Source organism: Rattus norvegicus, chromosome 5, assembly GCF_036323735.1.
Source record: "Rattus norvegicus strain BN/NHsdMcwi chromosome 5, GRCr8, whole genome shotgun sequence".
Taxonomy (NCBI): Eukaryota; Metazoa; Chordata; class Mammalia; order Rodentia; family Muridae; genus Rattus; species Rattus norvegicus.
The window spans coordinates 68,947,367-68,960,000 of record NC_086023.1 but is presented as its reverse complement, the minus strand read 5'-3'; the positions used below and the strand labels follow the sequence as shown (position 1 = coordinate 68,960,000).

Sequence of the window (12,634 nt, the reverse complement as noted above, 5' to 3'; positions counted from 1 at the left end):
TATATATATATATATATATATATATATATATATATCCAAAGAGGAGTATAATGAGTCCAGACCATTTCAGCAAAATGCATTCTTAACATGAGATAAATCAGTCTTCTGCCCCTTAATTTGTGGCAGTCTATAAATTTGGGAATAGTGAGGTTTCCCTTTAAAAACAAATTATAAAACAGTGAGTGAACCAGTTGCCTGTGATATAGCCTTTAAGCTTAGCACTTCCTGGTGATATAGCCTTTAAGTTAGCACGTTCATTCCACCTGATTATATGAGGCAGTGATGGCCCAACTGGGTTCACAAGGATCCACTAAAGACTCTGAAGCCATTCATCCCTGCTTTGTCATTTCATATTCTGAGCAGATTCACATGGGCCTTACTGCAAATGCATTCCCCTGTTCATGAAGGACATGTCATGCTGGCCCTGAAGTCACCAGACTGCTCAAAGAGCCTTTAACTTTGATCGCTAACCCGCCTCTGTGACCAGACTTCCCATTTTCCATCCTCAGTCCTTCATACTGTGAACCAGGATTTCAGAGGTACAAAGAATTAATTACACTAATGTTCCCCTCATAATTCGAGTGAAATAAAATGTCATCGCAGCAAAGCTTAATCACAATTAGTAGATCAAGAGTTTCAAAATAAGGTGCTGAAATGGAAATGTACCAAGATGCTGTTTAAAGATATGCTAATCTCATGTAAAGATATGCTAATTCATTTCTAACGTTAAAGGGGTCAATTTCAGGTAGCAAACAATGAGCAGAATCATACAAGGGTGTTTTTTAATGCCCAATAGAATAAAAATCTGTTATGCAATTACACTGAGTTAATAACAATTAAATTAATATATACTAATACTCCATAGTAAATGAAGGGCATATTATGGGCTGGAGAGATAATTCAGCATTTAAAAGCATTTGCTGCTCTCCAAAAGGACCCTATGATCAGTACCCAGCATCCACATCAGATGGTTCCCAACCTACTGTAACTCCACTTCCATGAGATTTGGTGCCCTCTTCTGGCCACAATTTGGTGTATCGCATGCACATGGTGCACATACAAACAAGCGGACCAACTCAAGCATACACATTACCCATAAATAAAACTAAATACATTTTATAAATGTTCTTAAAAGGCATTTATATCACAAGCTGAATTGTACCCTAAATGTATCATGTACAGAACTGTATCAAATGATAGAATTTAGAAAAAGGTTTATTTCAACCATGGTGGCTATTCTAACAAGTGTTTCAGACAGGAGTAGTCAGCATTTAGCTGAGTGTTCATTCTTAGTGCAAAGCAAATTAGCATGTGACAAAAGCTATCTCTTAGCAACAGTTCCAAACTGCACTGACATAAAGAAATCAAATTTCTGTAGGAAATTTAACTTGCATACTTGACAGTTTAATTATCTGGTGCATTTTCAGTAGTTGCCATTATAAGAAAATCTGTCTAAACTTTTCACCAAGGATTGTGACAAACTATTGTTTATAACAATAGTCTCAAAATTTTAATTACCTAAAACAGACTGTGAAAGAAGTCACAGAAACAACACCCTTTACAAAATTCTCAAATAATTTAAAATATCATAGGGTAACTCTAACCAAAAATGTGAAAGGATTACATGATAAAAAACAAAATGTACTTGAATGAAGAAACTGAAGATGTCAGAAGATAGAAATATTTCTTATGCCCATAGATTAATAGAATTAACATAGTAAAAATAGCCCTCCTAGCAAAACAAATCTCTTTTTTTAATTTTATTTTTTTAATTTATTTTTTTATTAACTTGAGTATTTATTTACATTTAGAATGTTATTCCCTTTCCCGGTTTCTGGACCAACATCCCCCTAACCCCTCTCCCTCCCCTTCTTTATGGGTGCTCTCCTCCCCATGCTCCCCTCATTACCGCCCTCCCCCCAACAATCACGTTCACTGGGGGTTCAGTCTTGGCAGGACCCAGGGCTTCCCCTTCCACTGGTGCTCTTACTAGGATATTCATTGCTACCTATGGGGTCAGAGTCCAGGGTCAGTCCATGTATAGTCTTTGGGGAGTGGCTTAGTCCCTGGAAGCTCTGGTTGAAAACCAATCTCTTGATACGATGCAATTCCCATCAAAATTAGACACCATTCCTTAAGAACCTTGCAAGGACCATTCTCAACATCATATGGAAAAAAAACCTCCAAGGATAGCTAAAACAACCCTGAACAATCTTTAAAAACTGCCAAAGATATAAACAACCCCAATTTTGTTATAATAAAAAGACACAGTAATAAGGCAAGGTATTGACATAAAAACAGACATTGGTCAATGGAATCCAATTGAATACCCAGACATAAATCTGCACACCTGCGGAAACCTGTTTTTCTATAAAGAAGCCACACTGGAATAAAAAAAAAAATACACACTGGGATAAAAAAGAAAGCATCTTCAACAAATAATCCTGGTTTAACTGGTTATCTGCCTGTAGCAGAATGCAAATAGATCTGAACAAAACTTAAGTCCAAGTGGATTAAAGACCTCAACATAGAACCAGACACACTGAACCTGATAGAAGAGAATTTGAGAAAGAGAGAAAGAAAGAAAGAAAGAAAGAAAGAAAGAAAGAAAGAAAGAAAGAAAGAAAGAATAACCTTGAAGCCACTGGCACAAGAGACAGCTTTCTAAACATAATGTCAGTATCACAAACACTAAGACCACCAATTAAGAAATGGGACCTTATGAAATTGAAAATATTATGTACATGTCAATTGAGAAAAGAGCTAGCTTACAGAATGGGGAAAGATTTATACCAACTCCACATCCAACAGAAGTCTAATATGCAAAATACATAAACAACTCAAGAAACTAGATATCAAAAAAAAAAAAACAAATAATCCAGTTTTAAAGTGGGGTATAGATCTAAGCAGAGAATTCCCAATTGAGGAATCTCAAATGGCAAAGGAACACTGAAAGAAATGTTCAGTATCCTAAGACATCTGGGAAATGCAAATCAAAACTACCCTTGGATTCCATCTTACCTGTCAGAATGGCTAAGACCAATAAAGCAAGTGTCAACTCACGCTGGTGAGAATGCAGAACAAGGAGAACACCCCTCCTTTGCTGATGGGAGTGCAAATATGTACAGTCACTACGGAAATCAGTACAGCAGTACCTCAGAAAATTGGGAATGAATCTATGTCAAGATCAGCTATACCCATACATTCTTGAGCATATACCCAAAGGATGTTCCAGCTTACCACACGGAGAGTGGCTCAACTACATTTACTGTGGCATTATTCATAATAGCCAAAAACCAGAAAGAACCTAGACGTCCCTGAACTGAAGAATGGATAAAGAAAATGTGGAAAATTAGGGAAATGACACACTTCACAATAGTCACGTAATATAAAATACCTCAGTGTTACTCTAACCAAACAAATGAAAGATTTGTATGTCAAGAATTTCAAGTCTCTGAAGAAAGAAATCAAAGAAGATCTCAGAATATGGGAAGATCTCCCATGTTTATGGATTGGCAGGATTAATATTATAAAAATGGCCATTTTGCCAAAAGCAATCTACAGATTCAATGCAATCTCCATCAAAATTCCAACTCAATTCCTCATAGAGATGGAAAGAGTGATTTACACATTCATTTTGAATAAAAAGAAAACAGGATAGCGAAAACTATTATCAACAATAAAAGAACTGCTGGGCGAATCGCAATCTCCAACCTCAAGCTCCATTACAGAGCAATAGTGATAAATACTGTGTGGTATCAGTACAGAGACAGGCAGGTAGATCAATGGAATAGAATTGAAGACTCAGATATGAACCCACACACCTATAGTCACTTGATCTTTGACAGAGGAGCTAAAACCATCCAATAGAAAAAAAGACAGCATTTTCAACAAACAGTGTTGGTTCAACTGGAGGTCAGCATGTAGAAGCATGCAAATTGATCCATTCTTATCACCTTGTACAAAGCTCAAGTCCAAGTGGATGAAGGACCTCCACATAAAACCCAATACACTGAAACTAATAGAAGAGAAAATGGGGAAGGAGCCTCAAACACATAGGCACTGGGGAAATTTTCCTGAACAGAATAACAATGGCTTATGCTCTAAGATCGAGAATCAACAAATGGGACGTGATAAAACTGCAAACCTTTTATGAGGCAAAGGACATTGTCAATAGGAGAAAATGGCAACCAACAGATTGGGGAAAGATTTTTACCAATCCTACACACAATAGAGGGCTAACATCCAATATATACAAAGAACTCAAGAAGTTAGATTCCAGAGAATCAAATAACCCTATTAAGAAGTGGGCTACAGAGCTAAACAAAGAGTTCTCAACTAAGGAATGTTGAATGGCCAAGAAGCACCTAAAGAAATATTCCACATCCTTAGTCATCAGGGAAGTACAAATCAAAACAACCCTGAGATTCCACCTCACACCAATCTGAATGGCTAAGATCAAAAACTCAGGTTACAATAGATGCTAGAGAGGATGTGGAGAAAGAGGAACACTTCTCCATTGTTGGTGGGATTGCAAACTGGTACAATCATTCTGGAAATCAATTTGGAGGTTGCTCAGAAAAACGGATATGGTACTACCTGAGGACCCAGCTATATCACTCCTGGCCATATACCCAAAAGATGCTCCAACATATAACAAGGACACATGCTCCACTACATTCATAGCAGCCTTATTTATAATAGCCAGAAGCTGGAAAGGACCCAGATGCCCTTCAACTGAGGAATGGATACAGAAAATGTGGTACATCTACACAATGGAGTGCTCAGCTATTAAAAACAATGACTTCATGAAATTCATAGGCAAATGGATGGAACTAGAAAATTTCATCCTGTGTGAGGTAACCCAATCACAAAAAAGCACACATGGTATGCACTCACTGATAAGTGGATATTAGCCCAAAAGCTCAGATACCCAAGATACAATCCGCAGACCACATGCTCAAGAAAACCAAAGAGTGTATACTTCAGTCCTTCTTAGAAGTGAGAACAAAATACTCACAGGAAGAAATTACAGAGACAATGTGTGGAGAAGAGACTGAGGGAAAGGTCATTCAGAGAAGGGATAGGGAGATCCCGGGGGGGGGGGGTCAGAAAATGGTATAATTGAAATGCAAGTAAAGAAAATGTCCAATAAAAAAGAAAGAAATGTGGTACACATAAAGGAGTATTACTCTTCTGTTTAAAAAGAAATGACATCATGAAATGTGCAGCAAATGGATGGAACTAGGAAAAAAATATCATCCTATGTGTGATAGCCAGACTCAGAATGACAAATATAGCATGTATTTACTTATAAGTGTTTAACTTTTAGGTAAATGATAATCAAGCTACTGTCCACAGAGCCAGAGAGCTTAGAAAAAGAGAAGAACTGTAGAAGGGACGCATGGATCTCCCTGGGTAGGGGAAATAAAATAAGTTTTGTAGGCAAACTGGGGGCAGATATGGATGGGAGCAGGAGGGATCAGGTGGTGAAGGTATGGAGGGAGATAATGCAGAAAGAGAAAGCTAGAATTGGGCGTGCATTAGGGGGACAGTGTAGAGACCTAGTGCAGTGGAAACTTCCTGGAATCTATGAGGGTGACTCTAGTGAAGACTGCTAGTAACAGAGGATGCAATGTCTGAAACTGCCATATTTGATTGTCAACCAGGCAAGGTTTCCAGTGGGGAGACTGAGCTGTATTTGATTGAGCTGTTCACCAAGGGCTTCCATGAAGATGCCCAACATCCCAGGCTGATGCTAAGACATGGTTAATCTCCAAAATCTGACAGTGGTGGGTAGGGGAACATAGCCAAGGACAACCACTACACAGCTTATCAGCTCACTGAATGTAGAGGTTGAGCTTGTGCTTACATGGATCCTTCACCCTCTATTCCAGCTTCTTTGACTTCTCTGCAGGTTATAGAAAGAGAAACCTCCACACCAACCCAGCCATGAAACACTGGTCTACAGTCCGCCCTGCCTTCAAGCTATGCTGAGGCAATGGTGGTGCAGAACCTCTGGGGGTGGCCAATCAATGTCTTGTTTAGCTTGAGGCGCATGCCTGACACTAACTTGGATGGCCTAGAGAGCTGGGGTGGAACCAAACACAGCTGGCACAAAAAAAAAAAAGAAAAAAGAAAAAAAAGAATCAATGAGGGTTGGGGATTTAGCTCAGCAGTAGAGTGCTTGCCTAGCAAGCTCAAGGCCCTGGGTTCTGTCCCCAGATCCGGAAAAAAAAAAGAAAAAAAAATAATGAATGAAATGATCCCTTATGACATTCGGCTATGCTCATAGATCTATGCCTTGTCTGGTCATCACTAGAAGGGCTTCCTATGGCAACAGATGCAGAGACCACATTGTGTGGAGACATTGTGTGGAGAAAGAATCTAAATTGGAGGACTCCATGAGGCCCCTCCTCTCAGAGTTGGAAGAGAAGGAAGAAAGAAAGACTATAGAAGTCAGAGGAAATAGAGACCACCAGGAGAATATGGCCCACTTAATCAACTAATGAGGGACCAAGTGGGTTCACAGAGACTGACATAACAAGCATGGATCCAGTTGGGGATTTAGCTCAGTGGTAGAGCGCTTGCCTAGCAAGCGCAAGGCCCTGGCTTCGGTCCCCAGCTCCAAAAGAAAAAAGAAAAAAAAAGCAAGCATGGGTCCTGCTTGGGTCTACACCAGGTCTTCTGTGTGTATATTATAGTTGTTAACTTGGTGTTTCTGTGGAATGCCTAACAGTGGGACCAGGTGTGTTTGTGACTCTTTGTCTGTTCTTGGGACTCTTTTACTCCTATTGGGAGGCCTTGTACAGACACAATATGAGGTTCCTTGCATTGTGTTACTGTGTCTTCAAATACATCTCTCATTTATTCTCCTGAAATCCAATTACAGGATGCAGTACTCTACCTTTATCTGCATCCTCCCACTTCTGCTGCCCTCTTCCTGGAATACTCCTCCTTCCTAGCCCTGCCATACTTCATTGTTTATCTATTGTAACTGCTGGGATTAAAAATTATATTAATTGTCTATTTCTCAACTACTTATGTGCTGTGCCTCTCTCACTCACTCATAGGCACAGGGCACATCTCACAAGGTTAAAATTGCCTTTCTGGATCGGATGTGTTTTCACTAAAGAATTCTGTGTCCTTGTTGACTGCATGTTCCCTATTCATTGTGAACACAGCTCTTTCTCGATTACTGATGCTGCAAATGATTTTTTTTATATTTCACATTCCTTCACCTTTTGCTTATAATAGATTTTTTCATGTCAGAAAAAAAAGAGGTCACAGGATTCACTTTAATGAGTCTTGAATTCTCATACATTCACCCAGTTGAGCTATTTTAATGATTTAATATTATATTTATGCCATTAGTAGACAGAAATTCATTTATTTATTGATTGATTGTTTGTTTGTTTGTTTGTTGAGACAGAGTTTCTGTAGGTATAGCCCTAGCCATCCTGTATACCAGGCTGGTCTCAAACTCAGAGATTCACCTGCCCCTGCCTCCCATGGGCTGAGATTAAAGGCATGCTCCAACACCACCCAAGAAGAATTTTATATTGTAGAATTAGGAATTTAAATTGTATTGTTTTTCTGAATGTTCTGTTTTTTCAACTCGATCTCATATTTCCTTCCATTTTGCTTTGTATTTCATGTGAAATGTATTAATTCAATATATTTAATTGATGTTCTTTGTGTATGTTAACTTTTGTTCCATTTGCTTCTTAATTCTCTCTTCCTATTTCTGTTCTTAAACTATTCTTGCCTAACAAAATTGCAAAACTAATATTCTAATATAAGCTAAAGAAAGACCCTTCTGTTGTTTTCTTTTTTAGAATTTCTTAATTTGGCTCAATAATATTTTTTTATTTTTTGCTGAAGGTTTTAACATAATTTGAACTATAAAGATTGATCATATCGATGATGTTTGCTTGTGTGTGTGTGTTGTGTGAGAGAGAGAGAGAGAGAGAGAGTGAGAGAGAGAGAGAGAGAGAGAGAGGGAGGGAGAGAGAGAAAGAGATGAGGTGAGGGAAACATTAAGATCACTTGAGAAGAATTGCAAGATGCTGCATGTGAAGCTGCTAATAAGTATCATTAGATGCTTCTAAACAATTACTTAATAAATATTTATTTGAAGAAATGTTCCCCTTAAGACAGTGAAATTAATGTCAACATGTGGAGTTCCTCAACGGAATTGATTATAGGGGTAGTCCTGCTCGCATGGATTAATCACTATCTGCTGGGGAGGAAAAGGACTCTCTAACTAAGTCCCATTTTGCTTTTTCTTGCCAAATACTTTTATGTCTCCATCTAATGCTGAATTATCAATATGATCAGCATATTTTATTCTCATTCTTGCCTTCATACAACAAGCCTGTTCCTCATACTCATTAGGGAATTCTTCTGTGGGAAGTATTTGAATGAACCTTGGTTAAAATTTGGGCAAAATGTCTTGAAACTGTGCTGGTAATGGTTTCCTTCCCATCTTTCAATTTTTAGTCTCTCAGATTATGATTAAAGTCCAGGAACTGGGGTGAGTAAAAGAATAATTCCAGTTAACAAACACTATCTCTGGCTCAATCTGTCAAAAGAGGGATTTAAGACACAGGTCTAGTCCATTGTGTGACATAAACAGTCTGGTGCATTTGAGGCAATCTGCAGTTAAGGGATAAACAACATATGACATGTATGGAATGATTAAGTTTTTGTAGTCATCAGAAATAAGCAAATGAAAACTCAAGGCAAATACATTGTAAATACACAAACATATAAACAAATGAACAAAGGCAATAAAAAGGTAAAAAGAAACAAAAACAGTTCTACATTCAAAGAAATAAATAGTATACTCTGAAACAAATGTGGGTGGGCACAACCAGGGAACACAAACTCTAGTCACTGTAAATGATATGGACCGCAGAGGACGAGGTCACATAGTCTTTTGTGTCCACCAAACAAACGCATACATCAATAAATGCATTTAACAAATACATCCCTTAGGGCATTAGATAGGCAGCTCCAGCAATGCAAGGGGATAATTTCTATAAATTCCAGATGTTATTCACATTCTTGGTTTTAGGATTGATGGAGTCTTGATGTCTGCTAAGCTTAGCAGAACAATGTAAAAGGATAACCTAATACTCAAGAGACTGTCAGGCCAAACACAGAAGGTAAGATAAATGGCTTTAAATAGTTTTAGATAGCCTTGTAATTTTGATTCTTAATCTAAAAAATATTTCCTCTATAATGATATTGTTCTATGCAGCTAAGGTCGGTCTATGGAATCTTTAATGTAGATGCAGCCTCAGAGGACTTCTGTTAATAACAACCTAAAGAATTTTCTAGGAATCCAGAAGAAAGCACTGTTTGGAAAAATGAATACAAATGCAAGCAAATCCATTTCCAATGAAAGGAGCGTCTGTATGAAAATACTTGCCCTGGTTCAAGAAAAAGATAATGAGTTATCCAGTATGGCTTTGTGTATGTTATAGGAAAGCAAAATTATCACAGACCAGAATTTTGGCAAGCTCTCAGAGACAGTTCAATAGTTTCCAATTGGAAGAAACTTAATTCATTTGATAGGTATTTGTTGTGCAACCAGCATTTATAAAGCTTGGCTCTAAAGTTTCTCAGGGAATCATTGTTAAAGGGTAAATGTATCAAGTGTCTGCTGTTGGGAAGGATACATGACAAATATATTGATGTTGAAAGACTACTCTTCAACTATGTAATTTATACGTTGTGACTGTTAAGAAATTCTTCCTTAATTGAGCTGGCAAGTTCCATCAGTGGATGAAATAGTAATTTAAGTTTCACAAATACATTCCATGACACATTTTTGATAGAAAGATCAACACAAATATGACCAAGCCTTTAACCTTGGACTATACATTTAACCATGGTGTATGTACCCTTTAATACATCATGTGCTTTAGAAGAGCCTTGCTCAAGGGTCTAGATGCCTACTCATATTCTATAGTCTCTTATACAAGAGGTACACGGTGTTACTTTGTCTCTGATGGTTGTTTCACGGAAACAAAGCAATTTCTTCCAATTATTTCTCCTGAGAGAAATGTCTAACAAATGAGTCATTAAACACAGTGTAGGAAAATATGATACATTAAATGGACTGATGTAAAAAAGACAAACCCCATAAAAATCTATGACCACATAGGTGATCATACCTCTTCACTTCTCACATTGACATCAAGAGCTATCTGCTCTCTGGTACTCAAGAATCATCAGAAAATCGGGATAAAGTATTGCTCGCTCATCAGATAAATAGCATTCTTTTTCCAAGTGAGAGAATTTTATTCCAGAAGAGATATCACAGGGGAAAATAGAGAAAGGCGTTAGCCTTGCAGGAAAACAAGTACCTTGTTATGGTCTTTGGGCAATGCTTTCTAATTCTTCTTTTTCATTATCTTTAAATACAGAATCCCCTGCACCTACAGCTGAGTTTAGAAAACTCACTAAGTTCTGATGCTGATGTCACTGTCTCAATCCTGACCATGAACAACTGGTACAATTTTAGCTTGTTGCTCTGCCAGGAAGACTGGAATATCACGGACTTCCTCCTCCTTACGGAGAATAACTCCAAGTTCCACCTCGAGTCTGTTATCAACATCACTGCTAATCTGTCCTCCACAAAGGACCTTCTAAGTTTCCTGCAGGTCCAGATGGACAACATTAGGAACAGCACACCCACAATGGTGATGTTTGGCTGTGACATGGACAGTATCCGGCAGATATTTGAAATGTCCACACAGTTTGGGCTATCACCTCCTGAACTTCACTGGGTTTTAGGAGACTCCCAGAATGTGGAGGAACTGAGGACAGAAGGCCTGCCCTTAGGGCTCATTGCTCATGGAAAAACCACACAATCTGTCTTTGAGTACTACGTTCAGGATGCCATGGAGTTGGTTGCAAGAGCTGTAGCCACAGCCACCATGATCCAGCCAGAGCTTGCTCTCCTTCCCAGCACAATGAACTGCATGGATGTGAAAACCACAAATCTCACTTCTGGACAGTATTTATCAAGGTAGGATGTAAAGCCTGGGGTTCATTCTCATCCAGAGAGCTGGGATAGCAAGTAAAGTTTCCCTACCAATCCACTGTGCAGACATCTTGATTCTGTGTAGTTCTAAAAACCAATAGTCCTGATATAGTTATGGGGAAATAACAGATCTCATGATCTGTTCTCTGTAATTTGATTCTGTATTGAGTGTTGTATTGTTGGGACAGCACTCAGCCCAAGTTAGGTTCTTAGTCACAGTTGAGTTCTTGCTAGGATATTTAAAAACTTAAGAGATTCAATATTCTAACTAATATCAGGATAACATAGACTAGCATGATATGGTATAATAAATAGGCCATGAAATTGTATATGAAAAATAATTAACCCATGGTTGGATCACCTAAAAGCAAGGAATATTTATTTCCTTGTTTATTCTTTTCCACATCAGTAGAACTGAACAAAACTTTCTAAATACATAGAGAGGAGAAATAGTTACATGAAAATGTACTTTTCTTTCTCCTAAAGTTGTTTAAGGCAGTTTAGACCCTGGCTAAAGGCAAAGACTTCAGATCTGCACAGAACTAGAATCTTACTTCTACCTCTTTATTCTTTTATCACTTAGTCACGTTACCCAATTTCTCTCAGGCTTGATTTCCTAGGTTCCATGTCTGCTTATAGAAAAGGCATGTAAAACTGTAATGATATAAGCACAAGATCCTATTACTTGTGGAATAGTGATCGCAGATAAAAAATAGAAGCTAGATAATGGGTGGAAGATAAATCAATAGGTGATAGATAGATGATATAGAGATGATAGATAGATAGATAGATAGATAGATAGATAGATAGATAGATAGATAGATAGATAAGTGGTAGAGAGACAGGCAGACAGACAGAGATATGGTAGACAGATCTAAAAAAGTAAGCATTCCATAAGAATATTTTTCTAATATGCTGTCTATTATTCTATACTTAATTACATGTGTGCGTATTATAATTTGGTATCTGTATGTTTACTAGCTCCCATGATTCAGAAGATGGAATGGAAATATTTAAAATAAAGAATAACCCCTAATATAGAAATGGGCTTATAATTACTGGGAAAGGGGAATGTCCTCAAATGATAGTTTTAGAATACTTGATTTTTATCTAAAAGAGGATGACTTATGGTCAAAGAGTACAGGTCAGAGAATGAGGGCCGTTCCAAAGGTGAATTGTCCCTGTAGACTGAAACACATTTTAAGGCAATACTCTCAAAGAGTTTACAGACTGTACAGCAATTTCAGTGTCTTATCTTAAGAAAACACAAATACTTGGTAAAAGACAAGGAAGCCTTCATGATTTTATGCATAATTATACTGAGAACTTACTGTATCTAAGCAATCTTCTAAGAGCCAGGTGCACAACAGAAGTGAAGACAAGGCATAGCTTAATACCATTCACAAAAACATAAAGTGGGTATGATGGCTCACTCCTCTAATCCCAGCATTTCAGAGGCACAAACAGGAGGATCTTTGTGGGTTCCAGGCCAGCCAAAGATATGCAGGGAGACCTGATTTTAAAAAAAAAGGAAGGAAAGAAAAAGTAAAGTAATTGAAATTAATTTTCAAAAATCTA

At 37.8% G+C, this 12,634-nt stretch overlaps 1 protein-coding gene across 3 annotated transcripts in view; it reads left to right on the top strand.

The window, feature by feature from the left end:
* Positions 1 to 12,634, top strand: part of Grin3a (glutamate ionotropic receptor NMDA type subunit 3A) — a 199,548-nt gene that overhangs the window by 41,880 nt on the left and 145,034 nt on the right. For all 3 annotated transcript variants that reach the window (XM_039109241.2, NM_001198583.2, NM_138546.2), the window contains 1 exon segment: positions 10,437 to 11,041. In XM_039109241.2, coding sequence (XP_038965169.1) covers positions 10,437 to 11,041 — 605 coding nt within the window.